The sequence below is a fragment of the Chlorella variabilis genome (assembly GCF_000147415.1).
Source record: "Chlorella variabilis unplaced genomic scaffold CHLNCscaffold_13, whole genome shotgun sequence".
Lineage (NCBI taxonomy): Eukaryota > Viridiplantae > Chlorophyta > Trebouxiophyceae > Chlorellales > Chlorellaceae > Chlorella > Chlorella variabilis.
In genome coordinates this window covers 351,469-378,427 of record NW_005435075.1, presented here as the reverse complement: position 1 = coordinate 378,427, position 26,959 = coordinate 351,469, and the positions used below count along the sequence as shown (strand labels likewise).

Genomic DNA, 26,959 nt, shown 5'->3' with positions numbered 1-26,959 from the left:
CAGCTCTGCAGGCAAAGCGTGGCGTGGCGGCGGGGGCAGCACGGGTTGGCGCCAGCAGGCACAGGAGGCGCAGCAGCAGGCGGAGAGAAGAGGGAAGAGACCAGCGCCCGGCTGCCACGACACCAGCACCGCAGCATTGCACAGCGCCAAGCGCATCAGGTCCACTCCAACTCCCCTCCACACATACACACACCGCCCCGGCGCCACCCACCTTCCAGGAATTCATCCAGCCCGTCCTCGCCACCCATCTTGGTCTTGCCCTTCTTCAGCCCCAGCTTGCGCGCCAGCTGCAGCTGCAGCTCGGCCTCGGGGTCCCGCCCTGCTGCTCCCGCCTGCGGGCCAGCCAGCGGGGGTGCAATCGAGCAGTTGGCAGCAGGTGCACCCGCTGAGAAAGGCGGTGCATGGCGGCCGGCACTGTGCAACACGGAAGAGATAACAGGGCGCTTCTTGATCATGTTTCACATGCCAGAGGAGGCAACATGCAGCATCCAGTGGTGAGGGCCGCCCCTTCCTTGCCTGCAGGTGCGACGGCAGAAGTTCCTCAAACATGCTGCCGCCTTCCACGCCGGGCGGCGCGCCGCTCAGCTTCTGGCGCTTGGCTGCGGGGCCATCCGAGCCCCTGCCCCCGCGGCCTCTGCCCCCCCTGGCTGCCTGCTGCTGTGGACGCAGCTCCTGCTGGCGGGGATGCCTGCCGCCAGCCTGTGCACCGCTGCCGCCGCCACCTCGCCGCCCCTCACGCTCCGCCTTGCGCCGCTCCTTGCGCGGCGGCTGGCCTCGGGTGCTCCCGCCGCCGCCCGATGCTCCCTCGCCGAACAGCTCCTTGCTGAGCTTGACAGGAAGGCGAGGGCCGCTCCTGCCCCGGCCACCGCCGCCACCTCCTCGCCCACCGCGACCTCTTCCCCTTCCTCGCCCTCCAAACATCTGTAGAGTTGCGTGCCAGTTGCGTAACGCGGTGAGCTCGCTTCAGGCCGACATGCCGGTTGCGAAATGCCACTCTGAAGGGTGCGTGCGGCGACTGCAGCCGCTGAAAAGAGCACGACACCTGTGGGATGCGCATGATCCTGCCCGCGGCCTTCATGCATGAGGGTTGCCACAGTTCTTGACATGGCACCGCCCTGCCCTTGGCGGCAACGGCGCTGCTGTCGCCGCCTATCCCCTGCTCTTGAACTGCTGCCTCCTCCACCTGACCTGGGCAATGGATTGTGATTCACACACGGGCCTGGTTTCACATCACGAAAGGCACCAACAAGCGAGGGCAGGGGTGGAGATAAGCATGCGGTTTTCCGCAGCTAGCGTGCACAGCATTCAATAAAAAGTGGCACAGGCGCAGGGAAACACTGGCGGCACCAGCGACGCTGGCTGGCTGGGTGGGAGGTGCGGTGGTCGTGCAGTGTGTACCTGCAGGGCGGGCTTTGACCACGCCCCCGGGTCCCATCACTCGTCAGCCATGGCATCGCCGCCGATGGAGGCGGGCGGCGAGGCGGAGCGGCGCGGCGGTGAGCGGCTGGCGGAGCGAGCCGGGCCGCGAGAGCTGCACAGACGTACGCGGGCAGGATGGGGCGGGAGGGCAGGAGGGCAGGTGACAGGTCAGAAGCGCGGTGCAAGGTGTGGCGGCGCGGTCGAGCAGGGTGTAGCGTGCGCCCAGCTGGCCGCGGGCACTCACCGGCTGCGGCTGGCGCTCTTGGCCGGGCTCTTGCTGCGGGTGGGCGAGCGCGCCGGGCTGCGGCCGCGGCTGCGGCTGCGGCTGGGCGAGCGCGCTGGGCTGCGCCCACGGCTCCTGCTGCGGCTGGCGCGGCGCCGGTCGCGGCTGCGGCTGCGGCTGCGCCGCCGCCTGTCGCCGCTGCGGCTGCGACGCCTGTCCCTGCTCCGAGACCTGCACCGGCAGGGCAATAGACGCATACGCAAGCAACCTCAGCCCACTGCTCAGCTCCTGCGTGCTCCCCGGCTCGGCACCCTCAACTCCCTCAGCATGCAACAACAACTACTTGCTCCTGTGACCACAGCCTTCTCTACTGTGCCAGCCACCCACGCACCTGCTGGGAGACCTGCGCCGCCGGTCGTCGTACCCCCTGCGGCCGCCGCCGCCACCGCCGTAGGCGCCGCTGCCGCCGCGACGGTCGTCATAGCCGCCGCGCCGGCCCGGGGGCGGCCCGCCTGCACCAGCTAGAAACGATGCAAGCGTGCACGTGAGGAGAGCAGCAGCACGCCGCTTTGCAAGGGAGCGCCGCACCGCCAGCCAGCTCCACCGCCGCCGCAGCGCCCCGGAGCGCCACGGTTGCGCGGGCTGCAGCTGCAGGGGCCCCTCCTGGCGGGGCCCTCCCGCTGCCGGCCCCTCCCCGGCAGGCCTCCCGCTGCCCCGGCCGCCCACTCACGTCCGGTGCGCTCGCGGTCCAGCATGTCGCGAGGCGTCTTGCGGGACTCCTTGGACATCACCACCTGCAGGGAGGAAAGGAAGGCAGGTAGAAAGGAGGCACAGAGCCGCAGTTCAAGGTACGTGTATGATGCAGCACAGAGCCGTCGCATTTGCTGCCCCTAACGGGCGGGCGCAGCGCACAGGAACGACAGAAAGAGGCATGGCGCCCCGACATGCTCCCTGCGCAGCGCCACAGGCTACATAATTGGCCCCTGCACGCAGTCGGCCCTGCACATAGTTCGGCCCTGCCCACACCACACAGCCCACCCCGCACGCACCTGTATCTCCCGCCCCCCAAACATCGTGCGGTCCAGGTTGTAGATCGCTTCCTCAGCGTCCCGGATGTCCAGGAACTCGATGAAGCCAAAGCCCTTGGGGCGCCCAGAGTCTGCAGGCCAGCGTTTGGGGAAGGCGGGGCCACGGCGGGCGTCGGTCGGCGGCGCAGCGGCATGGCAGCGGGGGCCGGGCATGCGCCTGCGCGCGGGGATGCTGGACTGGGGATGCAGGCGGAGGCAGCGGCGGTGGGGGCAGGAGAGGCAGGCAGCGGCAGCAAGAAAGGTTAATAAAAACTGCGATGAGGATAAAAAAAGATGAGGATAAAAAAAGAAATGCTGCGATGAGGAGTCTACCGAGCCTACCAAGACCGCAGAAAGGCGGGCATAGCCAAGCTAGCGAGGATGAGCCACAAATCAGAAACAGGCACGGCTGCCTGGCTGCGCCGGCGATGCTGCCTGCCACCTACCATGGGCGCTGCTGGCCCCCTGCTTGCCCTCGCTGCCTCAGCTTGCACATGCAGTCAGGCGCTTGCACTGGCACTCTGGCAGCGCTTGGCCACGCTTGTGAAGTGGCTTGGCCTTGCTTGCTCTGAGGGCTGGGCTAAGCTTGCACTTGCTCTGAGGACTGGGCCAGCCTTGCACTTGCACTCAGGACCTGGGCCAGGCTTGAGCATGTTCTTGGGCCCTGGGCCAGCCTTTGGGCTTGAGCTTCCTTTGAACCGGTGCAGCTTGGGAAAAGGCCTGGGCACTCTTGGCCTCTTCAGCCGCTGCTGCTGGCGCAAGTGCGCAATCCGGCTGCCAGCCTGGCCATGCCGGTTGCCACAGGCGCCTTGAGGGCTTTTTCTTGTACAGGGTGACTTTGGGGTGCTTTGGGCATGCTCCGGCTCCCCACTTGCCTCAGTCTGGCACTGCCACAGGCAGGCATGCGGGTGCGCAGGTAAGCTTGCAGCAGCACCTGCTGCCCCCGGCCAGTGGGCGTTTCCCGGCAGCAGGCAGGCGCACGGACGCAACGCTACGCCTGGCAGCTGCTGCTGCTTTGTGGGCCTAGGGCGAAGCAAGGCGTGGCGCCATTGCGGGCAACAAAAGAGGCAGCATAGAGGCAGGGCGGCAGGCTCACAGTAGTCCTTTGGCAGGTAGACATCACGGATCGGGCCATAGCGCTCAAACTTGCCCCGAACCTCCTCCGCCCTGCAGCCGTGCAGGAAAGGTGCAGAGAGGGGCCGTGTGGGGCCCGGGCGGCGGCGGGGCGGCGGCAAGGGCGGCGCGGGGCAGGAGCCGCGGCGGGGCTGGCGGGCGGCCCCGTGCGCCAATCGGCGAGCTCCCTTGGTGACAGAGCGGGCGGAGGGGCCTCCCCAGGGCATGAGTTGTTGATGAGGCGTGATGCCGGCGCCAGCACGCTGCCAGACCGGTTGCTGCACTCGCCTGGCATCCAGCGGCAGGTTGCGAACCAGGATGGACTGCCGGTTCTCATCCCCTCCCCGCTCACTTCCGCCTCGGTCGCTTCCTCCCCTGCCCCGCTCGCGGGACCTGTCCCTCTCGCGCGACATGGCTGCCAAATTGCACAGAAGGACGGCGCCAGGGCGCAAAATGCAGGGCGGGAAGAAAAGCGGCGGAATGGCGCGCTGACCAGGGCTGTTTGCATCTCGCAGCAGCCCAATTCGCGTCTTGCAGCCTGCCAATGGCCACAGGAGACGTGAGGGCTGCCGTGGCGGCCCTGGAGTCTACACTGAGATCACTCCGCTTCACAACTCTTGACGCTGCTGCCGCGGAGGCAGGCAGCCCGGCGCCCCTGCTCCCCGCCCTGGATTACCTGCTGCTGCGCTGCAGTAAGCACGTGGCGCTGCTGGTGGCACAACAAGGCTTGCAGGTGTGCCCCCGCCGCCGCCGCTGCCACCGCGCTGCACCCGCCCCTCCCACTGTCGCCAGCAACCCTTGGTCCCTGCCGTTGAGCTCGCAGCTGCACGGCAAGAGCGACTTGAGGTTTGTGGAGGGCGTGTTCAAGTTTGTGAGGGATGCGCTGGGCATCCGCTCGCCGCTGACGCCAGCGCAGTTCCTTTCCGAGGTGGGTGGGCACTGCTTGGCGCTGGGCTTGGACATTGCCTTGATGAGTGCATGCTCTCTGATGCTCGTCACACCCATGCAATCAAATGCAATCAAACAGAAGCATGTGCGGTTTTCTCCCCTAGGGCTTAACCCTCAACCCACTGATCAACAGCCACCTCCCCACGCGCCCGCCGCACGCATCCCCTGCTCCGCAGGGCTTTGCGGAGCGCAAGGTTCTGCTGGTGCAGAGCATCGCCAAGGCCTGCAAGGAGCACCACAACGCGGCGGCGAGGATGGAGCGGCTGGCAGCGCTTAAGGGCCAGCACACCGAGCAGCGCCTGTGCGCACCAGCTGCGGCACCGCCAGAGCAGCATCAGCTGGCGCAGGAGCAGCCGGGGCAGCCAAAGGGGCGCGCCAGCCGCGGCAGGTGCAGCAGCATACCCCTGCCTCCGCCGCTGCCGCATGTGCGGGTGGTGAGCGAGCACCTAAAGGCGCCTGCAGCAGCGGCAGCGACAGCAGCAGGAGAGCTCTCCAGCGCAAGACCTCATGGGCTGAGCAGCGGCGACGACGGCGACTCTCAGAGCGGTTCTGATGCTGTTGCTGCGGCTGTGACTCCAACCTCTGTAGTGGCGGCAGCAGGCGCAGCATGCCAACAGCGCAGCAAGCAGCAGTTGAAGGCAGCGCCAAGCCAGCTGGCCCCTGCCGCATCACCCATCGAGCAGCCTCGCTCGCTGCCGCCCTCCCTGCTGCTGGCGCAGCGGCAGGCTGACAGTTGCACAGGAGGCAGCGATGGCTGCACATGGGCGCAGCCGGGGCCAGGAGGCCTGCAGGAGGCAGCGGCAGGGTATGCAGCAGCGGGCGGTCTGCAGGTGCGCAGCTACCCGCAGCTCAAGGCAGCCATGCCTGCACAAACAGAGCACATGCAGCAAGGACAGCTCTCGCAGCCTGGCGTACCTCGCTTGCCACTTGGCTTGCAAAATGAGCAGCAGCCTTCGCCGCCGCAGCAGGCAGCAGGAGCGCAGCAGGCAGGCGCAGCTGGGCAGCCAGCGCCGCCGCTGTGCATGGCGGTCCAAGCCATGCAGCAGCATCCGGCAGTGGCAGGCCTGCAGGGTGCTGCCAGCGGCTGCGAGCAGCAGACGTGGCGGCTTATACAAGACCTGCAGCTGCGGCTGGGGCTGGCGGAAGAAGCCAGCGCTGCCGCCAGGTGTGTCTTGAGCTTTCCCTCGGGTGCTTGTGCTTGGTCAGCCAGCTAGGGTTTGCTGCACTGCCTTCCGCCCTGCCTCCTCTTGCCAAGCAATATGTCCGCCCGGCGCCCTGCCCCGAGTGCAGGCAGGATGCGCAGCAGGCACGGGAGCAGCTGCAGGCGAGGGTGACGGTGCTGGAGGGGCGGGTGCGCTTCCTTGAGGCGGGGTATGAGCTTCGGCCGTCTCAGCAGCAGCTGCAGCTGGCTTGCGACATGCAGCTCGGCCAGCCACAGCCCGCACTTCAATTGCCCTGGGGCGCTGCCGGTAGCCAGCGCGCGGGCTTGCCAGCGGGCTTGCCAGCGGGCCTGCCTGCGGCAAGCCCTGCGGCTGCTCAGCCGGGGCTGGCGGCTACAGGTGCAGGGCCGCGGTGGGCATGTGCAGCGCGGCCGCCGGGGCAGCTGGGGCCGCTGGCGGGCGGTGGGCAGCACACGCGGCTGAACCCCCTGTACGACCAGCAGGCCTCCTCCTCCTCCTCAGCAGCAGCAGCAGCGCCAGTGCCTGCGGGAGCTGCTGCGCCCCCCAGCAGCAGCAGCAGCCAGGCGCCTGCTGCAGGGGGGATCCAGTGGCCGCTGCCGGCTGCACCTGCTGGGCCCGCTGGGCCTGCTGTGCCTGCTGCGCCTGCTGCCGTGCCAGCGGAGCGCAGCTACGGCAGCACCGTGGAGCTCATCAGCGGCATGCAGGCCCGCTTCTCGGAGGCCCAAGACTTCCTGCTCAGCCTGCGGCGCCTGTGAGGCTGCGGCTCGGAGCAGGGGCAGGCTGTTGATGGCAGTTGATGCCCGGCTGGGGGGAAACGGCGTGCTGGGGCGGTGCTGGGGGTGATGCGGGCGAGGCGCATGGAGCTGGGCAGCCGCGACGGATCCAATGGGCTGGGAGTCTGGCCCACCCCGTCCGTCTGTCCCTGCCATGGACATTGTCATGCTTGTGTGGGGAAGTTGCTCAGCCATTTTTAAACCCCCCTTTTCTGCCCTGTAATCAACGTGTTCTGTCCTAGGGCAGCAGCGATGCCTGCCCGACAGTTGTTACAGACCCGGGCGAAGGGACGGCCTCGCGGCTCACGCCACGGGCGGGGTGACGGCCACCGCGGCCGCCGTCTCTGGGTGCGCCGCCGCCAGCTGGCGCCGCCAGTCGGCCACGGCCGCCTCGCGGTCGCCGTTGCCCCACACTGCGGGGAGGGAGGGCAGCAGCTGGTAAGGCAGGGCGGCGCTGGCTCCCAGCAAATGGTGAGGCAGGGGCAGCTCAGCGTCAGCATGCAGGCACAGATGCCAGCGGTACATGGCGGTACATCGGCTGGGCAAAAGTAAACCCGCGCAGGACCCTCACCTGTCGCATAGACAGCAGCCAGCGGCGCCAGCCCCGCCGCCTGCAGCGTGCCCTGCACCGCGGGGCCGTGCATGCCGCCCACCAGCGCCGCCAGCAGGGAGCTGTAGGCGGGGCAGAGAGGAAGGGAGGGGCGGCCGGCGGGCAGCGGTGGTGGGCCAAAGGCAGCAGACTGTGGAAAGCGCGGCAAGAAATTGTGCGGCCCTCTCCTTGAGCCCTCTCTGCCTGCTAGCGTGTCCCATCATCAACACCGACACCCCAACCCCCAACCCCACCACAAGGCACACACTCCTCGCAGCGCCCGCCCCCTGCCCTCAGGCCCACCTGACTGCCGGGTCTGATAGGCTGCCGGGCGCCCTGGCCGCCGCCGCCGCCGCCGCCAGGTTGCGGGCGCTCTCCGTCATGCGGCACTGCCCCATGCGGAGCACCAGCTGCTCGGCCAGCGCAGGCGGCAGCAGGTGCGCAGACCGCACCAGCACTCCCAGCGCCGCGCAGGCGGCATCTGCGGCAGGCAGCGGGGCGCAGGCGCGGGGGCAGGGTTGGGGTTGGATGGTGGCGAGGTAAGCCAGGCGGGGCAGCAGCACGCGATGCCACGGCAGGCGGGCAGGCAGGCAGGCCACCGCAGGCAGGCAGGCAGGCAGGCAGGCAGCAACGAGGAGCCCGCAGGAAGGAGGCGCGGAGCAGGCGGAGCGACCCACCCTCGTGGCCGTTCTCTGTCGCCGCCTCGGCAAAGCGCAGGCCCAGCTCGGCCACCGCCGCGAGGCGCTGCCGCTCAGCCGCGCCCACAAAGGCGCCGCCGCCGGGCCCCGCCGCCGCGCCACCCGCCGCACCGCTGCCGCCGTCTGCCGGGCCCTCCCCTTCCCAGGGCGCAACCGCGGCCTCGGCTGCCGCCAGGCCGGCCACCGTGCCTGGGGCTGCCGCCAGCCCCTGGGGCGCCACCAGCGGCGCCTCCCAGTCCACTGGGTCCCGAGGCGCTGCTCCCGCGCCGCCGCTTCCAGCCGCCTCCGCCTCCTCGGAGCTGCTGTCGTCTCCGGCGCCGTTGGCGGCGGCTGCGGCGGCCGGGGTGGGCCCCAGGCCCTCTGCAAAGCTGGCGTCTGGGTCCCGAGCATGCGCCTCCAGCATGGCAGCCACGGTGGCGGCGTGGTTGGGGCTCTCCACACCCGGGGGCAACCCTGCGAGGGGCGGGGCGGGGCGAGCCAGCAGGCGGCAGCAGCTGTGTGTGGCTGGGAGGCACCCAAGCCCACCGGAGAAGACAAGGTCTGAGGTCCCACCTGCCCCCATCCCCTTCTCCCCTCCCCACTTCCACACACACATACACCACCACCACCACCACCACCATTTCAACACACACCACCACACCACCACACCCACACCACACACCCACCACACACCTGTCAGGCGGTTGGCCAGATCCAGCGGGCCGCCCCCGGCGCCGCCGCCGTCCCCAAACAGCTGCAGCAGGCCCCTGTCGCTGACCCCCAGCGCCAGCGCCTGGAAGCAGCGCGCGGCGCGGTCCCACTTGCCGCTCCTGCAGCGGCGGGGGGCGGGCGGGGAGGTGGGGAGGCACCCCAGCGCGGCGTGCCGGGGTCAATGCAGGCAGGCAGGCAGGCAGGCAGTGGTGGTATGGAGCGGAATGGCGAGGTGATGCTGTACGTCGTCATCCCCCCCACCAACCGCCCGCCCACACACACCACACACGCCGCCACCACCACCACCACCACCACACACGCACACTACACACACGCACACTACACACACCCACTATACACACACACATACACACACACTATACACACACACTATACACACACACTATACACACACACTATACACACACACACACATACACACACACTACTCATACACACGCCCGCACGCCCGCACCGTATGCTGAGCGCCATCTCCGCGGTGGGGGTGAGGCCGGGCAGCGCCAGCGCCTCCCGCACCCCCTCCTGAGGGCTCATGGCCGCCAGGAAGCGGGCGGCCTCGTCGTGGAACCCGGCAGCCAGGCCTGCAGGGCACGGGGAGGGGCAGGGCAGGTGTGCGCGAGTGTGTGTGTGTGTGAGAGAGAGAGAGAGCGTGTGCGAGCGTGTGTGTGCAGTGCTGTGGCTGTGGCGGGACGAGGGTTATAAGTGCCTGCGCGCGTGCATGTGCAGGACGCAGCAGTGCCGAGCACGCACGGGCCGCGCGCGTGCAGCGCAGGGAGGCCAGCGCGGCCCCCACCTCGCTCCGCGATGGTGCGTGCAGTGGTGATCTCGCCGCGCGCAGCCAGGCAGCGCATGCGCAGGCCCGGGTGGCGCAGGGAGATGAGGAAGGGTCGGCCCAGGCAGTCGGCCAGCCACAGGTAGCTGTGCCGCACTCCCGCTAGTGTGATGGGCCCCGCGGGACGCATCTGCTCGGGGGGCAGGGGGGTGGCCTCCGCCGAGGCGCTCGTCTTGCCGTCCACCCCGCCCTGGAAGCTGGCCAGCTGCAACGCAGGCGTGGGAGAGCGGGCCGATAGGGCAGCGCAGGGCAGGGCAGGGCAGTCAGGTGTCTTTAAGGGGTGCTCAGGCACAGGAGCCGGCCTGGAGGCGCAACTGGGCACCCCCCGACTGGGCGCCGGCCGGCGCGGCGCCTTCTGCGCCGCGCTGGCACCGCCTGCCCCACCCGCGAATGCAATGCAACTGCACACGCGTCGCCACACAGCCGAAGCCACGCGCCAGCCACACACACAACGTGTGTCCACCCACCACACACACCTGCACCTCCTGCACAAAAGAGGTGACCGGGTCAGCAAAGGCCACATGCACAGAGGTGGGGGTGGAGATGTACAGCTGGCGGCTCTGCCACAGCCCTGCGGCAGGGGAGCGGCGGGCGGCGGTAGCGGCAATGCCAGGGAGGGGGTCGAGGAGGGGGTCGGGCAGCCAAGCTCCCACCTTCACGCACCGCTGCGCGCTCCACAAGACCCGACTGTCCCATAGCAGCAGGAGGAGATTCTCCCAGACGCACACATCACTGCTGCCACCGCCCTGGCCCCTTCCCTCTCTCACGCATGCACACCCACACGGCAGCCACACACGAATATATCACAAGCACATTACAGCACCACCACCACCACCTCCCAGGCCACCCACCCGCCACCGAGTCGGCGATAGAGACGGAGGCGCATCGCTCAAATGCAGGGCGCGTGCGGCACAGCTCGATGGCGTTCTGGTACGCTAGGGCCAGCAGGGTGCACTCGGGCTCCCAGCTGCGGTCGTGGGATGGGGGTGGCATGGAGGGCGGGGCACGGGGTGGAGGGTGGTGGAGGTGGTGGAGGGGGGATTGCAAGGGGAGAGCCAAGTGAGGCGGGCTGGGGGCTGCCCCCCTGCACACTCCTGCCCCAGCAGCCGCCTCCCTTGCTCCAAAGTGGGGGCTGGAACTGCACACTCGCGCCCCAGCAGATGCCTCCCTTTCTCCAAAAAGCCTGCCCGACACACACACACACACACACACACAAGGCCTCACCTGACCCAGACAGGCTCCGGCAGCTCGGGGCCCACGGGGGCGAACCCCTTCCAGCTCACAAACTGCATCACCCGGCCTGCAGCGCAGCAAAACGGGAGGTGGGCAGGCAGGAGCCGCAGAACCGCCGCAACACGGCGCTCAGCGGCCCATCGGCAGTAATGGGTCACATCATCGCTCCAGGGATCCTGGCGCCACGCTGCCAAGCCCCCCATCAGCCACGCCACCAGCCACCAAAGCCACACCCTCACCGGGCCCCCCGTCGCGCCACCCCCGCCTGCCCCGCGCCTGCCGGCGCCCTGGCAGCCCACCCACCTGCGCCGCCGGGGGCTGGCTTGTTCAGCACCACGCCTAGCAGGCCGCCGCCGTGCAGCAGCACGGGCTGGTCGCCGCCCAGCCGCACCTCGTGGGTGGCCACAAACTGCGGGCCAGGGGGGCAGGGGAGCAGGCAGAGGGGGTGTGGATGTGGTGCCGGGGCCGCACGGCGGAAAGGCGCCGTGGGGAGCAGGCCTGGGAGACGCCGGATGCAGGGCAGGCATGGAAGGTTGGCCCCCACCGACCCGGCGCAGCCCGTCAGCACTTCAGCACAGCAGGTAAAGGCAGCACAGGGCGGTGCTGCAGCGCCCAGCCAGCCCACCTGGCTGCCCGCCTCCTCGTTCACGGTGTGCACTTCGACAGTGGTGGCGGTGGCCGCCGCAAAGCGCACGGCCGCCGCCGCCTCCTGCTCTGCCGCCGCGGCCGCCGCCTTCTTCCCGCCGAAGAAGCCTTTCTTCTTTTTGGGGGCAATGGTGGGGATGTTGGGGACTGCAACGGGGGTTGCAGCGCAGCGCAGGTGGGTGGGTGGGTGGGGGTGCTGGGGAGCTGCTGTCGGCAGCAGCACAGCACAGCACAGCGCAGCTGGCGCGCCAGGCAGTAGGAGAGACAGGGGAGGTCGACGCGGCACGCGCAAGCCAGCAAGAGAGGCAGGGAGCGGGCCACTCCCGCCTCTCTCCCAATGCGTGCACCCCAAGCACGCGGGCTGCGGGTGCCAGGGGGTGCCAGGCCCCCACCTGAGATGACCGCATACATGGGCTGCGTGCTGCTCCACACCACGTTGTTGCCGGAGCCTGCAGCGGCGCGTGGACGCACGGCGTGGCACAATTAAGGCAGCGCTTGAGGCACAGCAAGGCAGCGCTTTGCAGCATGACAAGGCAGCGCTTGCACGCTGGCCCCAAGGGACGCACGCCCCCTTTCAGCCAGGCTTGGTAAGCTATTTGGCAACGAAGCAGCCGCGACCGGGCTCTCACACTCCACCCATCCCCCGCCGCACGCACGCCACACGCGTGGCGCGGCGCCCCACCTCTGTCCACCACCTCCCAGCTGCCCGTCGGCGCCAGGCTGTACACGGCGTAGGCGCGCAGCTGGGGCCACACCACGCTGATGCTGCGCCCGCTGGCGCTGCAGCCCAGCACGGGGCGCCCGGGGTGGTCCAGCGCGGCGATGGGCTCACGAGGGCTGGCGGCCAGGCTGCAGGCGGGCGGCGATGCGGGAGGGGAAGGGAGGGCAGGTGGGCAGACAGGTGGGTAGGCGTGTGGGGCTGGGTGGGCAGGGGGTGTGGGGCAGGTGGGTGGCACGTAAAGAGGCACGGCCAGGCAGGCAATCCACCTGCCTCTGCTGCTCTGTCGTGCCGCTCGCCGCACCACCCGCAGCCAACCACTCCACCCCGCGTACACACCCAGACGGGTGCAGGCGCACACACTCACACACGCACGTACACGCACACGCGCACAGGCGCCGCACCCACCTGACGGTGCGCTCCGCGGCGCCCTCCGCCCGCTGGCTCTCCATGCGCAGCGCGGTGGACCACAGGCGGCCCCCCGAGGCCATCACGTACGTCAGCCCCTGGGCGCCCTTGCCGCCGCTGGCGCCGCCCTGGGCCTCGCCGCCGCCGCCGCGCTTGTCCGGCGCGTCGTTGTTCTGCTGCAGCAGCGCCTCCAGGGTCACCACCTGCGAGGGAAGGAGGAGGCGTGGACATCCACACATGTGCGGTCTGAGGCGTGCAAGTGGGTGAGTAGGTGTCAGGCTGGGGCTCAGGCCGCAGCATCAGGCAGCCAGCAACGCGCGCTCCAGCCGGCCGGCGGAGCTGCGCAGGCAGGCGATGCCAGGCCCGGCCCGGCCCGCCGCACGCGCCTGCGCGGGCAGCGCCACCACGGGCGGCCGCTCGTTGGTGTCGAAAGACATCAGGACTGCCCCCGTGTTGGTGGCGGCCGCCACCAGGTGCGGCCTGCGGGGGGCGGCGACAGGCGCAGCACGAGGGGGTTGTGGAAGCAAACAAGCCGATACACACCACCACCGCCACCGCCACCACACGCATGCCAGCACTCACACTGGCGGGCGGCACTCGCCCAGCGGGGAGCCACAACACAACACACACAGAGACACACACACACAATGCCACAGCCCTGCAGCACACAGGCACAGGCGTCCCATCACACAGACCTGGTGGGGTGCACCGCCAGGTGGTACACCTTGGGCACCTTCTTCTGCCCGGGGTCGATCTTTCCTTCCAGCCCGATGTACCGCTCCATACCGCCGGTGGCGGGATCCAGCCCCAGCACCAGCGGCGCCTCGCCTGCGCGGCAGCTTGAGGTGCAGGCAGAGGCATCTTGGCAGGGGCGGCAGGGGGTGGTTGTGACGGACGGGCGGGTTGGTGAGGGTGCAGGAAGGGCAACAGGAAGGATGTGTCGGGGTGCGTGCGGTGGGGGCGCCGCGCACCTGTGGCCAGCAGCAGGGAGGGGTGCGCGCCCAGGCCAGTGCCGCCCCAGGGCGCCCACACGATGCTGTGGCAGCCCGCTTTCTGCAGCGGCTGCGCCTTGGCAAACGGCTTCCAGCTGCCGATATCCCACATGTGCACCCGCTTGTCGTCGCCTGCAGGCAGGGAGGGCAGGCCGACCAGCACGGTCAATTAATATCAATATGTCGGTAGCAGCGAGGCATGAGGGCCACCAGGGCGGCGTGCCGGCGGCAGGGGCGCGCCGCGTCACTCCCTCGCAGGCAAGCGGGCGCGCCAGGCGGGGCCCAGCCACCCACCCACCCGTGGTGGCCAGGCGCATGGCGGGCGGCTCCGGCTTCTCGGTGTAGGTCAGGAAGTAGGTCATGGCCTGAAGATTGAAACATATATATGCAGTGTGTTGTTGGTGTTGCTGTTGGTGTTGGTGGTGTGGTTATGCAATGTGTGGCGGTGTGGGAGGCAGTGGAGTCAGAGAACAGGAGGGGATGCGCAGCAGTGGCAGAAGCAAGGATGGCACGCCACCAATGCCCGGGTGCGCGGCTGAGCCCCGCGGGCGGGCACCAGGCAGGGCCGCGCAGGCGCCCGGCGCAGCCAGCGCGGCGCCAGCTCACCGCCACCCCGCTGTCGTGCGCCTTAAAGGACAGCTTGGCGGCAATCTCGCGGTCGGGTCCCTTCATGGGCGCCCGAGAAGGGTCCCACACTGCAGGCCAGCAGACCAGCACGAGGAGCAGGGTGCGCAGCGCAGAGGTCAAAAGATGGGGCTGCTTCCCCGCCCCGCCGACTGCCCGAACCGTCGCTGCGAGCTCTGGGTGGCCGCTGCTGCGCCAGCTCCGGCTGCCCGCCCCGCCCGGCACGGCTGCAGCGGCGAGGCGCGGGCGTGCCCACCTGCCAGCGTGCCGTCTGCGCTGGCGGACAGCAGCATGTCGGGGCCGCCGGGGGCCTCGCTGGCCAGCGGCAGCATGGCTGTGACCGCCTTGCCGTGGGCGCCGCTCAGCTTGGCGTACACGGTCATTGTGTCGGGGCTGATGAGGAAGATGCTGCCGCCAGAGGTGCCCACAGCCATGATGGGAGCCAGCCCCGGCTGCACCAGTGAGCAGCAGGGACGGCACGAGCAGGGCCGCACAAGCAGGGTTGCGATGCTGGAGGGTGCCCGCCCGCCAGCCAGCGAGCAGGCGGCGCTGGATGCAGGGGCGGCGGCGCGGCGCGGGCGCTGCCGCGGGCCCCGAGCCTCGCCTGCTTCATGCCCGCCTGGCTGCCGGGCGCGGAGTAGCCCAGCAGCCCCGGCAGGTTGAGCAGCAGGAAGGCGAGGCAGGTGGGCGCCTTGGACTCGAAGCAGGCCGCCCGAGGGATGTCCCGGCTGTCGGCGGAGGCCAGGTCGTGCATCACCACCTGCAGGTCGACTCAGGAGAAAGGGATGAGGCAGGAGAGAGAGGATGATGCAGGAGAAAGGTATAATAAATACATGTGGGCTGCAGGCCCGTCTGTCGTGTTCTGCAGGGCTTCGTGGTCCGACCATGCACCACCCTTGGGGACCCTCAGTGCAGCACAGCACGCGGGCAGCCGGGCCTGAGCAGGCAGCATGGCCAGCAAACAAGCGCAGCAGCGCACTGGCGGCGCCTGTCCGGGCAAACGACCAGCCGCACGCACCTTGTTCTCGCAGGCGACCACCAGCCACCGCTTGCCCTGCAGCCCCTTACACTTGCCTGCAGCAGCAGGTGCGCTGACTGGTTTGCAGGCGGAAGCAGAGGCAGCAGCACCGCGGGTCATGCCCTCCTGCCCTCGCCAACCCGTGCAGGCAACCCGTGCAGGCCGCAGCGTCCCCGCTGGCGACTCACCCAGGTAAGGTATGGTGCGGTCATCGCTGGCGCCATACTGCATCCAGTGCTGCCTCGCAATCTGCCAGAAGCAGGAGTCCATGTCGAGGAACTTGACATCCCTGACCAGGCCCGAGGCGGTGCCCTTGGCCGCCAGGCTGGCCTCTTGCATCGCTGCTGTCGCGGCGGACAGCCCAGCGGCTGCGGCGCCGCGGTCGGCGCGCTGCCGCAGCGCCGCCTCCTGCAGCGCAGCCTCGTCCGCGCCTCCCAGCTGCACGTCGTATATCAGCTGCAGGGGCGGCGCGGGGGAGGGGAGCAGAGCGAGGCAAGCACAGTCAATGGCGGCGGCGGGCGGGGGCGGTCGGTTGGGCGCCATGGTTGCGGGGCGGCAGGGCTCCCAGCAGCGGCGCATTCTTGCCTCGTCGCGCTCCCAGTCCCACACGCAGACGGTGCTATTCCGGTCCACATAGGCCAGCCAGCTTTGGACAGGGTGCATCTCAACCCTGTCCACCTTCTCCTTCGTGCTGCGGATCGCCTGAACATGAAGCAGCTCAGGGGTCCGATCAAAGGCCAGCCGCGTGGGGGGAGGGGGCGAGGTCTCCGCCATCTCGGCGATCGAGGCCCCCTCACTGCACAAGGCCCTGTGGTTGAGGTGGTTTGACGGCCGGAAGTGATCTGATCGCTGCAGCAGGCGGCTCCACAGCCCTTCACCGCCGCGCTGGCAGGCAGCGGCGCCAGCAGGGCGCCCCATTCTCCCTCTCTTGGCTACCTCTTCTCCTTTACAGCACTCCAACCACCCCGCACAAGGCGTTTCCAGCCCCTCAACTGCCTGCCTGTGCCCTACACCACAATAATCTTCACCGATTGTTGTCAGAAAGCACTTGGCTGAGTGCGCAGACGCAGATATGCCCGTGGGAGGCAAGCTGGTGCTCAAGGGAGGGCTGCGCGTCACGGTAAGTTGCCAGTGCTGGCGGCGGGAGCGACGCCCACAGGCGGCAGCCAGTAACAGCGGCGGACAGGGGCCAGCCACCAGCGTTTTCATTCCTGCCGCCTGCAGAGCACAGGCGTGGAGAAAAAGAAGAAAAAGAAGAAGAAGGCCGAGAAGGAGGTGACAGAGGAGCAGAAGAAGCAGCAGGAGGAGGCACGTGAGTGGCGAGCCGTCTTGGCACAGCCGCACCGCACTCACGGCCTCCTGCCCTGTCTTCCGCGCCACCTCCACCCAGCTGAACGTCAGGCTGGTCGATGCTGCTTGCAGTCAAGGCGTCGGGCGTGTCGGTTATGAGCGGCAAGAACTACGAGGAGGAGTTTGCTCTGGAGATGGCCAAGGTGAAGACGGGCAAGGCCAAGGCGACGCCGTGGGGCAGCGGCTACGCGGCAGCGCCCGAGATCCTGCATGGTGAGCCCTGCTGTTGGCAGGTGCCATGGCAATGACCGCTGCTGCCGCAGCCTGTTGAGTCCGCCGTGTCTCCTGCTGGCCACCCACTTGCTGCTGTGCTGCCGTCACAGTTCAGCCGGTGCATATCAAAGCTGAACTTGGCTGCTCTAGTCTCTGCTGCCGCTGAGCCCTCTCCACCACCTTTCTCCTGCTGCCAGGCTACACAAAGAAGGTCAAGGGAAAGACGGCGGAGGAGCGGCTGGACATGCGGGCGGCGATGAAGGCAGACAAGTTTTGCAAATGAGCAGCCTCCGGATCAGTCGGGGCCGGCGACACGTTCGGAAGGCGGTTGCGGCGCCACGTGCCTCCCCACGACAGTTTCTGTGCTGTCCTGCGCAGCTACCCAATCACCATTTTGTACAACTATCTTGTGCTACAGTGATCCCACTGATCAGCCTGCATCCTGCACGTCGGTGACGAAGCGGCAGCTCAGCGACAGCGGCAGCGGCCGAGAGCTGCATGCATGCACGGTGCTGCACCATCATATGCACTTGAGCCACACGCTCTCTCACCTTGGCTAACAGTGATGCGGAATAGAAGCAAGCGGCAGCTGCACTGTGATGCGATTTAGCCGCCCAGCTCAATTCTCGCAGCCACCCCCCTCCATCGAGATCCACCAGCACCCTACACATCGATGCCGCTCATTGTGATCAGCGGCCTGCCCTGCAGCGGCAAGAGCACCGCCGCGGCTGCTCTGGCCGAGGTCTGCAGGCAGCGGGGCCAGGAGGTGCAGGTGGTGGACGAAGACTCGGTGCACCTGCAGCGTAACATCAGCTACGCAGGTGGGCAGCAAGACGGTGGCGGCGGCGGCGGCTCTGCCTGCCGGCAGTGTCTCCTCGCCTTTGGTTCATCGTCTGCCATAACCAATACCCTGTGCCCAGCCCAGCCCCACTCTACGCTCCCGGTCACCACGTCTGCCGCTGATTGTGGCCCTCCACCGATCCTCATCTCACCCCCAAGCAGATGCGGCGAGCGAGAAGGTGGCGCGCGGCACGCTTCTGTCGGCCATGGACCGCTGCCTCACCCGCAGCCGCATCGTGATCTTTGACACCCACAACAACATCAAGGGCTACCGCTACCAGCTGTGGTGCATCGCGCGTCAGGTGGGGCACGCTGGGTGGTCGGCGCAGGCTGGGAAAGGGCTCGCCTGGCGTCACACCGGCAGGGCAGCGCCGCAGCTGCGTTGCGAGCACCGGACGTGCGTGCTCACGAATGCCTGCTTACCAGAGATTGGTGTCCACCATTGGTGCTATCCCTCCCACCTATGGTGTTGCAGGCTGCCACACGGTACTGCCTAGTCCACGTGGACACGCCGCCAGACACGTGCCGGCAGTGGAACCAGCAGCGCGACGCGGCCGGCGCCTACAGCGAGGCGATCTTTGAAGACCTGGCCTGCAGGTGGGGCCATGCAGGGCTGGGGATGGCTGTGCTGCTTGTTTCCACCGGAGGATGCTCAGCAGAATGTGAGAGGACCAGCTGCAGTGCACCTGCCAGCGCCCCCCACCTGCTCAGCGAGGAGCGCCTCCTTTCTGCTGCCGTGCCCGCAATGCTGCAGGTTTGAGCGTCCAGACTCCCGAAACCGATGGGACTCGCCCCTCTTCACGCTGCGCCCGCTGCTGGGCAGCAGCCAGATGCAGGAGCAGCTGGATGCGATATCGGCGGCGGTGGGGGATGCTCCGCGGCAAGCAGCAGCGGCGGCGGCAGCGGGATCGCAGGGAGAGGCGGCGGCGGCGGCAGGCGCAGCAGACGGTGCGCCGCCGGTGCTGCTTGCCAAGAAGCTCACGCCTCATGTGGCTACAGACACCACAGCATCCAAGCTTTCAGGTGATGGCAGTAGGATTTGCGCAGGTGCCACGCACAAACCCTCGCTGCTGCCTTGCTGTGGGCCCGCCAGCCGATGTCAGCATGTTGCCAGTCTGGCCCTGCTCTGCTGACTCACCCCCAATCCTGCCCCGCGTGCAGCCACCAACCTGCAGCACGAGATAGACAAGGCGCTGCAGCAGGTGCTGGACCGGGTGGCAGAGGCGCAAGCGGCGGCGGGCAGCGGCGCCCCGGGCGTCGTCACATTCCCCAGCAGCAGCAGCGGCGGCGGCGGCGGCGGCGAGGGCTCCTCGCTGCCCCCTCTAGACATGTACCGGCCGGTGAGGCGGGCTGGGCTCGCTGGAATGCTGCTGGCAGCCATGCTGCTGGCAGCCAGCCATGCCTTGCATTGCTGTGCTTGCCAGCCCGCTCCTCGCTGCCACCCTGGCCTCGCTGCCGTGCCATTTGGTGCCTGCTCATCGCGCCTGAGCTACCACCGCCACCACGACCACCACACACGCACATGTACACCCACACCGCCGCCAACAGCAACAGACGGCACTCTGCTCGGCACCCTGCTGCCTCCCCTGGCTGGCTGCAGATGTTCCTGCCCGAGGTGCGCCGCCACAAGCGCGGCTTCATGAAGCTGGCCACCAACCAGACCTTCATGCGCATGCGGGACGCGGCGGCGGCGCAGCGCCTGTTCATACAGTACCTGCGGGACCAGCTGGCGGCGGCGGGGTGACTGGCAGGCGTGCATGGCATACTGGCGTACTGGCTGGATGCCTCGCCGCCGCCAGCAGCAGGGCGGCGGGCGGTCCGTGCTCCGTGCCCTGGGTTTGCGCTGTGGCCAGCTGGCAGCGTGTAAGCGAGCCAGCTGTTGGTCGTTACACCGTCAACAGGTAGAACGGCGGGCATGCAGGCAGGCAGGCACGCGCAGCATGACCGTCCCGCCGGGGCTACCTCATCCCCAACGCCTGCGCCGCCGCCTCACTGCAGCCGCGCGCCGCCGCACCAGCTGGGCGTCGCCCTGCGGGGCAGGTGCCTGATGTAGCCGCTGTCCTTGGGCGCGCGCTCCTCGCTGAGCGCCGCCAGCTGGCGCATGGCCGCCGCCGCCGTGGCCTGCTGCAGGCGCCGCGGGTCCCGCTCCGCCGCCCCGCCGAACTGCTGCGAGGCGGCGCGCTGCAGCGCCTCCACGCGCGCCGCCTGCTGCGCCGCTAGCTCGCCCCGCCTCGCCGTCTGCACCGCGCGGCGCTGCAGCAGCTGCTGGCTGCGGTGGCGCAGGCGCTGCCTGGCGGCCGGGTCCAGCGGCGCCGAGCCCACGCTGCTGCCGCGGCTGCTCTCTGCAGAGGGGGCCTCGTGTTGGCTCTGGCCGTCAGCCGCACCCTTCCCCTGCCGCCGCTGCTCCAGCAGCTGCCGGTTCTCCTGCTGCCGCCGCTGCCGCGCAAGCAGCTCCCGCTCCCGCCGCTTCTGCTGCTCAGCCTCGTGCTGCCGCCGCTCCTCCACCCGCCGCTCCTCCCTGGCCGCCTTCCAATCTGCCAGTGCAGCACGATGCCGCTCCCTCTCCTCCGCCGCCTCCCGCTCCTGCTGCCCTACCTCTGCCAGCTGGCCCGTCCAAAGCTGCTGCTGCTGCTGCTCCAGAAGAGCCGCCTGCTGCGCCTGCCGCTGCGTGCGCCAGCGCTGCACAGCCAGCCGCTTGCTGAGCTGCAGGCGTTGGAGCTCCTCGTGCCACCTGGCGTGCCGCTGCACGTCGTCCGCGCTGTGCAGCAGGCTCAGCTCCTCTGAGCACAGCTGGACGCAGTGGGCATAGTTGCCGCGGCATGCCCTGAGGATGCGCTCAAACTCTGCATGGTCGTCTGGGTGCCACCCGCCTGCAGGTGGCAAGGCCACACCCTCCAAGAAGGTCAGAGGTGAGCTCGAGATGCGGCGCTGGACAGCCAACCAGCATACCGCTTCCGTGCGGCAGAGCCAGCCTGCAGTCTTCCCAGTGGGGGTGCTGCGGCATGAGCCCACCTGTCGGCCCGTGACGCTGCTGGAAAGCATCGTGGGCGGCGACCTCGGGCGGCAGGCAGTCTGCACCTGGCGCCGCGGCGGCGGCACCGGCTTGCTGCGCCGCTCGGGCAGAGCTCGCATGCGTGCCGTCGCTGCGCGTAGGGGCCAGCAGCTGCTGCACTTGCAGGGTCGCCTCATCATACTCAGCTGCAAGCTCCACCTCTGCCTGTGCCAGCTCCTCCAGCTGCGCATCGCAAGTGGCCTGCCAGGCCGCTTGCGCCGCAGTGCACTGCTGCTGCCGCCGCTCCAGCGCCTGGCCCGCCAGTGGCCCCCCCGTCGCCAGCAGCGCGCTTGCTGCGCTCAGGTGCCTGGCCAGCTGCGCGCGAATGTGCTGCACCGATGCGCCGTCTCTCTGGGTGCGCAAGCCGGCGTCCGGGTGGGCTGCGCTGGCGCCGGCGCCCTCTCTGGCGGTCCCCAGCTCATCCTCTTGCCGCGCCAGCTTGTTCCAGTGCTTGGCCCACTGCTGCCAGTCCATTCTGCGTGCGGGGAGCCGCTGGGGTCGGCGACAAGTTGCGGTCAACCAGGTCCCGCCCAATCGGGATGCCTGGATTGGGTGATGAGCCTTGCCCTCTCACTGGTGAACTAGAAGGGCTTAACGGTCCCGTAAGGGAGCGAAGCGACACCCGCCATTGGCCACGTCGGCATCCCACCGCGGTGCACCTCAGCTCCTTGGACTCGAATCGGGCTGCACTCTTGACTTGCGCAGGACGCCAATTGATCCACAGAAGCCATGGCGCGCGGGGAGGGGCAGGTCAACCTCGATCGCATACTGGCCCGCAAGCCGCTCTACCCAGCCGAGCGCCAGGCAGCGCCGGCGACAGTTTGCGTGACAGGTAAGTTGAAAGGAAGACCGCCAGGCAACCGCCCGAAAAATGGTGTGGGACAGGCGGCACCGCCTTTGCCGCCGCCAGGCGCCACTGCAGAACAATCCAGCTTGCATCTGCCTCTTCAACGAATGGCCCTGCTCTTGCAACAGGTGGGGCCGGCTACATCGGGTCACGCATTGTTGCGCGGCTGCTGGCGGCGGGCCACACCGTGCACGCCACCCGGCGGGCCATCGGGGACGACGACGCGGCCATCGAGGCGCTGCAGGCGCTGCCGGGAGCAAAGCAGCGGCTTCGCTGGTTCGAAGCCGACCTGAAGCAGGCAGGCAGCTTTGATCCTGCTGTGGCCGGCTGCAGGTACGACCTTGGCTGCTGCTGTGTGCCCGTGTGGGCGACAATGTTGCCATTGCATGCCTGCATCACGTGGGCACCCCTGTGCTTCTGCTACAAGGGGATCCTCAGCCGGCCAGCCGGCGCTGCTACCGAAGCTCCACATGCTGCCAGTGCCCTGCCAGTGCAGGTATGTGATCCATGCTGCCGGCGTGGTGAGCCTCAACGCCCCCAAGAAGGTCGCCTACTCGCATGTGATCGAGCCCACGCTGCGCGGCATCGAAAACGTGCTGAGCGCTGTGAACAAGACAGCCAGCGTGGAGAAAGGTGGGCAGCTGGTTGGAGCAGTGCGGGGACAGGCACAACGGCCCATGCGCAGCGCTTCAGGCGGGGCACAGCCGCTCAGGCGCCGTCTGTGGTCATGATTTGGCGGCCCACCTGCCACCCGAGGTGCTGGCCCTTGCCCGCATGCGCAGTGGTGCTCACCTCCTCGCTGGCCGCCATCTCTGCCGAGTTCACCGAGCGTGGCCCGGGGCATGTGTACACGGAAGCCGACTGGACCACCAACTTTTGCGACCTGGAGGAGCCGTATGTGACGTGAGGCCCCAGCCCCCGCTGCGCTGCGCTTGGCTGGGCGCCAAATGGAAAGCGCAGCTGATCGAATGTCCGAGCCTTGCTGGGCGAGCCGTGCTGGGCGTCCTGCCTCACGCAACCAGTGGTGCAGCGATGTGGCAGCCGACGACAGTGACCTCCTGCTGCCCTGCAGGTCAAAGGCGCTGGCGGAATGGCAGGCCTGGGCCATCGCCTCCCAGCAGGACCACTGGCGCCTGGTGGCCATCTGCCCCAGCCACGTGTATGGCCCGCCGCTCACCGCCAACCTCAAGTGTGGTGAGCATGCGGCCAGGCGCCAGCGGCCGTTGGCAGCACAGTGAGACTGCCCGTTCCTGTGACTGCATCCTTTCCTGGAGTGCATCCTGCACCTCTGCAGCACCAGTGGCCACCATCAAGAACCTGCTGGACGGCACCTGGTGGCCCTTCACTGCCCCCACCGGTGCGAGCTGCGTTCCCCTGGTTGCCCCAGCCTGACCGTGCTGGTCAGCTGCACCCTTTCCACAGCATGCAGCTGGCGCCAGGGGTCACTTGATCCCGCCCGCAATCCCCTGCCTCCCTCCCTTCAGAAACCGTCACATACACAACCGTGCACACAACATTCCTGCCCACCCTGCTCCACAGGCCTTGGCATGGTGGACTTGGATGATGTGGCGGCGGCGCACGCGCTGGCCATGGTGTTGCCTGAGGCGCAGGGGCGCTACGTGTTGTGCGAGCGCTTTGCCCTCATGTCTGAGATGGCTGCCATGATGAGGCGAGTCCCGGGCTGGAGACTTTGCTTGTTGTAGCTTGCTATGCTCAGTGCGCTGCTGCATGACCGGTATGCGTTGCGATGCCTGGCCAGCCTGGCATGCGTGTGATGCGCCGCATGCAGGGAGATGTACCCTGCCTACTGGGTGCCGCACCTCACACTGCCCTTCTGGGCCACCGCCGCGCTGCTCACAATGACGGGCATCATGAGGCAAGCATTGCATCCCGTGCCACTGGCACCGGCGGGGGTGGCCGGAAGCTGGAGGGGCACCTGGGCCGCCTCCACATGTCCACCTGCTTCCATGTTGCTTCTTGGCTGCCGTCGAACCCCAGTGTTGTTTTGCCTGCCCTCTGCCTGCTGCCCGCTGTCCGGGTGTGCAGCTACAGGTGGGTGAAGACGATGTGGCGCCAGCGGGCAGAGGTGGACTGCAGCAAGGCTCGTTCCGAGCTGGGCCTGAGCTTCATCCCTCTGGAGCAGGTTTGTGTGGGCAGGGCTGGGAGGTGGTAGGTGGCGTGGCAGTGAGTGATGTTGCTCATATTGGCCGCATTGATACCAGCCGCCTGATTGAGGAAGGATACTGGAGTCAAGCCATGGCTGGCGGCCGGCTGCCATGCAGAGCCTGCGCGACTTTGCTGAGCGGCTCATCGAGCTGGGCGTGCTGCCCCGCCTGCCTGCCGCTGGAGGCGCCGTCGCGGCGAAGTCGAAGAAAGCTGCATAGACGGCTGCTGGCAGCTAGGCGGGTAGAGGTTGCACCTGGGCTTTTGCCGAAGTCTTGCTGCCACTGCAACCCAGGGAGCTGCAGACAGCACAGACGGCACCGCCCGGCGGCAGGGGCACCCAGCATAATGAAGGTACCGGTATGTATGTATTCAAAATACCATGCACTGGTAGTTATAAGACTTGATGTTAAGCTCACCTGGAGTTACGCAAGAAGCATACCGGTGGCTGTCTGCTCGGGCTCGCGGCGGGTGCCGCCGGCGGCGACGCCACGTCACCAACTCAAGGAAAAGTCTCGCAAAGCCTTGGAGCATGTCCTAGTCGCGCCGTATCATCCAATTGCCTGCATCGAGGGGCGTCAGCAGCGATGGAGGCCCGCGGGCAGGTCAACCTCGATCGCATGCTCTCCCGCAAGCCGCTTCACGATGCGGAGAGGCAGGCAGCGCCGGCCACAGTATGCGTCACCGGTAAGTCGGTCAGAGGAGACCGGGCGAGCAGCGACCCTGGGCGACCAGGGTGGTGCCCCGCCGCCTGCTGCCGCCGCCCGCCTCCCAGGCACCCGTTCTGCAAGGCACCTCTCAACCACGCTGCCTCCTGTTTTCAGGCGGAGCCGGCTACATCGGGTCGCGCATTGTTGCGCGGCTCCTGGCGGCGGGCCACACTGTGTACGCCACCCGCCGCGCTGCCGGGGACGACGAGGCGGCCATTGCGGCATTGCAGGAGCTTCCTGGGGCGCAGGAGCGGCTGCGCTGGCTTGAGGCTGACCTGATGCAGGCAGGCTCCTTTGACGCCGCTGTCGCAGGCTGCAAGTGAGCGTGCTACCCGCAGGAGCTGGCCTGCCTGCAGCTTGTGCACCGGCATGGCTCATCCAAACACCAACCAAGCGGCTCTGAGCATCAAACCGCATGCTCGCTGCCTGCTCGCCTGCCTGCCACTCCGCAGGTATGTGATCCACACTGCCGGGGTGGTGAGCCTCAATGCGCCGCAGCGGCTGGCCTATTCTCGCGTGATAGAGCCCACGCTGCACGGCATCGAAAACGTGCTGAGCGCCGTGAACAAGACAGCAAGCGTGGAGAAAGGTGGGCAGCTGGGCAGCAGGCTGTCCTGCCACCCTGCCAGCCTGCCACCCATGCAGGCAGCAAACACGGCACAGCAAAGCAGCCACAGACCACAGTGCCATGCAGACAACTAACCGTGTGATGTGGTCCTGCTCTCCTTTGTTTGTTGCAGTGGTGCTCACCTCCTCCCTGGTGGCTTCCTCTTCCGATTTCCACGATCGCGGCCCCGGCCACGTGTACACGGAAGGCGATTGGAACCTGGGCTTCATGCAGCTGGATGAGCCCTACGTCACGTGAGCAGCTGCCTGCATCTAGTGACTCCTGGTGGAGATCTTGCACCGCTGACAATGGTTGGCTGGGGGGAGCAGCATTTTGCCATGAACACACCAGCCACGTGCTAGCCAACGACAGCGACCTCCCTGCTGCCCTGCAGGGCCAAGGTGCTGGCGGAGTGGCAGGCCTGGGCCATCGCCTCCCAGCAGGACCGCTGGCGCCTGGTGGCCATCTGTCCCGGCAACACCTACGGGCCACCCATGGACATCAGCCCCAACAGCGGTGCGGCGCTGCAGTTGCACCACCAGAAGCTGAGCAGATCTGCAGCAGTACCATCAGGGCTGAGTGGTGCTGGATGCAGCCTGCCGTGCTCAGTGCCGTCCTGTCTGCAGTGCACATGCGTTGAGCATGTGACCCGCCATGGTGTGTGCATGCAGGCCCTGTGCCGTCGATGATCAAACAGATGGATGGCACTTTCTACCCTTTCGTGGCCCCGCTGGGTGCGCTGTGCTGCTGCCTGGCGCCTCCCTGCCACTTGCGGGCGCTGGAACATCTTGCAAGTCCCGAGCGGGGCCGCCTGCCTTGCAGGGCTTGTCCCGGTATTCCATCTGGTATCTGCTCACCCCAACGTTCCACCCTGGTCCCTGCCGGCAGGGCTGACGACTGTGGATCTGGATGATGTGGCAGCAGCGCATGTGCTGGCCATGGTGCTGCCAGAGGCGCGGGGGCGCTACCTGCTGTGCGAGCGCGGCACTCTCATGTCTGACATAGCCGCCATGCTGCGGTGAGTGCTGTGCTGCGCTGTGCTGTGCTGCGCTGTGCTTGTTGCTGCGCCTGTACGCTGGGCTCTGCGCTAGAGCGCTGCCAACAGGGCGGCTGGTGAACAGGACTCCAGTGGAAGCGTCCACCCCAGCCCATGCCAGGTCGTTTCAGCAGTGTTTTCTGCTCTGCTGGACTGCATGCATGCAGGCAGATGTACCCAGCTTACTGGGTGCCGCACATCGTGCTGCCATTCTGGGCCGCCGTGCCGCTGCTGGCACTGATGGGCATCAGAAGGTGAGATCGCAGCGGGTCATTGGCGCAATCTGCCCAGCTGAAGAGGCAGCGCAGATTGCATGCAGCTGCAGCGCAATTGGCCTGCTGCCGCAGCATAAGCAGCAGGCTCTCCAGCTGCAGCAGGCCGGCTCGCCCCGTTCTCGCTGCCCATGCAGCTTCAAGTGGATGCGCAGCCTGTGGAACAAGCAGGGCGCGGTGATTGACTGCAGCAAGGCGCGGCGGGAGCTGGGCCTGCAGTTCATCCCGCTGGAGCAGGTGAAGGCGCACCGTGGACAAGGGGAAGCCATGAGGGGTCATGAGATGCCGTTGCTGTGTACTGGCTTGCCAGCGTGTGCGGTTCATGCTCAGCTGCAGAGCGCAATCCCTCTGGCTGGCTCGCTTGTCGCGGCCCTCACCGTGCCTCCCTCGCCTTGCTGCAGACTCTGCGGGAGATGATGGATCGGCTGATTGATCTGGGCATCCTGCGCCGCATCCCAGCCATCAGCACCGCCCCCGCGGCGCTGCCGCTGCCAGCTGGCGCCGCGCAGGCGGGCCCCGCCACCGGCGCGGCACACATGGTGGCAGCCAAGGCGGCAGAGGCGGAGGCGGTGGTGGGGGCCGCGTTGAAACAAGCTGCCAAGAAGCTGGCCTGAGGAGGGGTGGCGAGACGGTGCTTTGGCGGCGGGCGAGACGGTGCGTTGGCGGCGGGACGCCTA

The 26,959-nt window shown here is 68.1% G+C and overlaps 8 protein-coding genes across 8 annotated transcripts; 5 read left to right on the top strand and 3 right to left on the bottom strand.

Moving 5' to 3' along the window:
- Positions 1–2,685: 2,685 nt before the first annotated feature.
- On the bottom strand, positions 2,686–3,878 carry CHLNCDRAFT_17896 (hypothetical protein; the record flags this gene model as incomplete). Its single annotated transcript, XM_005846529.1, has 2 exons — positions 2,686–2,801; positions 3,806–3,878. Coding segments are annotated over 2 exons (189 nt in total), but the record flags the coding sequence as incomplete, so codon positions are not given.
- A 488-nt stretch (positions 3,879–4,366) lies between these two features.
- Positions 4,367–6,706, top strand: CHLNCDRAFT_135165 (hypothetical protein; the record flags this gene model as incomplete). The annotated part of the gene is made up of 6 exons (XM_005846669.1): positions 4,367–4,555; positions 4,646–4,750; positions 4,947–5,600; positions 5,739–5,935; positions 6,061–6,239; positions 6,357–6,706. 6 exons carry the CDS (start codon positions 4,367–4,369, stop codon positions 6,704–6,706), a joined length of 1,674 nt encoding a protein of 557 aa, XP_005846731.1.
- A 321-nt stretch (positions 6,707–7,027) lies between these two features.
- CHLNCDRAFT_135164 (hypothetical protein) lies at positions 7,028–15,966 on the bottom strand (the record flags this gene model as incomplete). The annotated part of the gene is made up of 25 exons (XM_005846528.1): positions 7,028–7,137; positions 7,296–7,396; positions 7,617–7,794; positions 7,991–8,464; positions 8,684–8,820; positions 9,177–9,303; positions 9,516–9,759; positions 10,031–10,125; positions 10,406–10,521; positions 10,779–10,854; positions 11,091–11,196; positions 11,413–11,579; positions 11,825–11,881; positions 12,115–12,281; positions 12,559–12,761; positions 12,963–13,038; positions 13,254–13,386; positions 13,530–13,682; positions 13,849–13,915; positions 14,157–14,245; positions 14,431–14,582; positions 14,669–14,934; positions 15,193–15,248; positions 15,381–15,648; positions 15,802–15,966. 25 exons carry the CDS (start codon positions 15,964–15,966, stop codon positions 7,028–7,030), a joined length of 3,783 nt encoding a protein of 1,260 aa, XP_005846590.1.
- A 190-nt stretch (positions 15,967–16,156) lies between these two features.
- Positions 16,157–17,184, top strand: CHLNCDRAFT_58142 (expressed protein). The gene is made up of 4 exons (XM_005846668.1): positions 16,157–16,312; positions 16,417–16,504; positions 16,615–16,755; positions 16,953–17,184. Exons 1-4 carry the CDS (start codon positions 16,265–16,267, stop codon positions 17,036–17,038), a joined length of 363 nt encoding a protein of 120 aa, XP_005846730.1. The 5' UTR covers positions 16,157–16,264; the 3' UTR covers positions 17,039–17,184.
- A 244-nt stretch (positions 17,185–17,428) lies between these two features.
- Positions 17,429–18,401, top strand: CHLNCDRAFT_11683 (hypothetical protein; the record flags this gene model as incomplete). The annotated part of the gene is made up of 4 exons (XM_005846667.1): positions 17,429–17,576; positions 17,755–17,897; positions 18,071–18,192; positions 18,350–18,401. Coding segments are annotated over 4 exons (465 nt in total), but the record flags the coding sequence as incomplete, so codon positions are not given.
- Positions 18,402–19,584: 1,183 nt separating this feature from the next.
- Positions 19,585–21,121, bottom strand: CHLNCDRAFT_135161 (hypothetical protein; the record flags this gene model as incomplete). Its single annotated transcript, XM_005846527.1, has 2 exons — positions 19,585–20,465; positions 20,608–21,121. 2 exons carry the CDS (start codon positions 21,119–21,121, stop codon positions 19,585–19,587), a joined length of 1,395 nt encoding a protein of 464 aa, XP_005846589.1.
- Positions 21,122–21,376: 255 nt separating this feature from the next.
- On the top strand, positions 21,377–23,878 carry CHLNCDRAFT_135160 (hypothetical protein; the record flags this gene model as incomplete). Its single annotated transcript, XM_005846666.1, has 9 exons — positions 21,377–21,479; positions 21,623–21,827; positions 21,991–22,127; positions 22,277–22,397; positions 22,567–22,688; positions 22,789–22,851; positions 23,034–23,139; positions 23,541–23,637; positions 23,777–23,878. The coding sequence occupies 9 exons, from the start codon at positions 21,377–21,379 to the stop codon at positions 23,876–23,878; spliced, it is 1,056 nt and encodes a 351-aa protein (XP_005846728.1).
- A 366-nt stretch (positions 23,879–24,244) lies between these two features.
- CHLNCDRAFT_135159 (hypothetical protein) lies at positions 24,245–26,896 on the top strand (the record flags this gene model as incomplete). The annotated part of the gene is made up of 10 exons (XM_005846665.1): positions 24,245–24,344; positions 24,482–24,686; positions 24,820–24,956; positions 25,108–25,228; positions 25,369–25,490; positions 25,646–25,708; positions 25,863–25,992; positions 26,178–26,264; positions 26,420–26,519; positions 26,684–26,896. 10 exons carry the CDS (start codon positions 24,245–24,247, stop codon positions 26,894–26,896), a joined length of 1,278 nt encoding a protein of 425 aa, XP_005846727.1.
- Between the last annotated feature and the right edge of the window lie 63 nt (positions 26,897–26,959).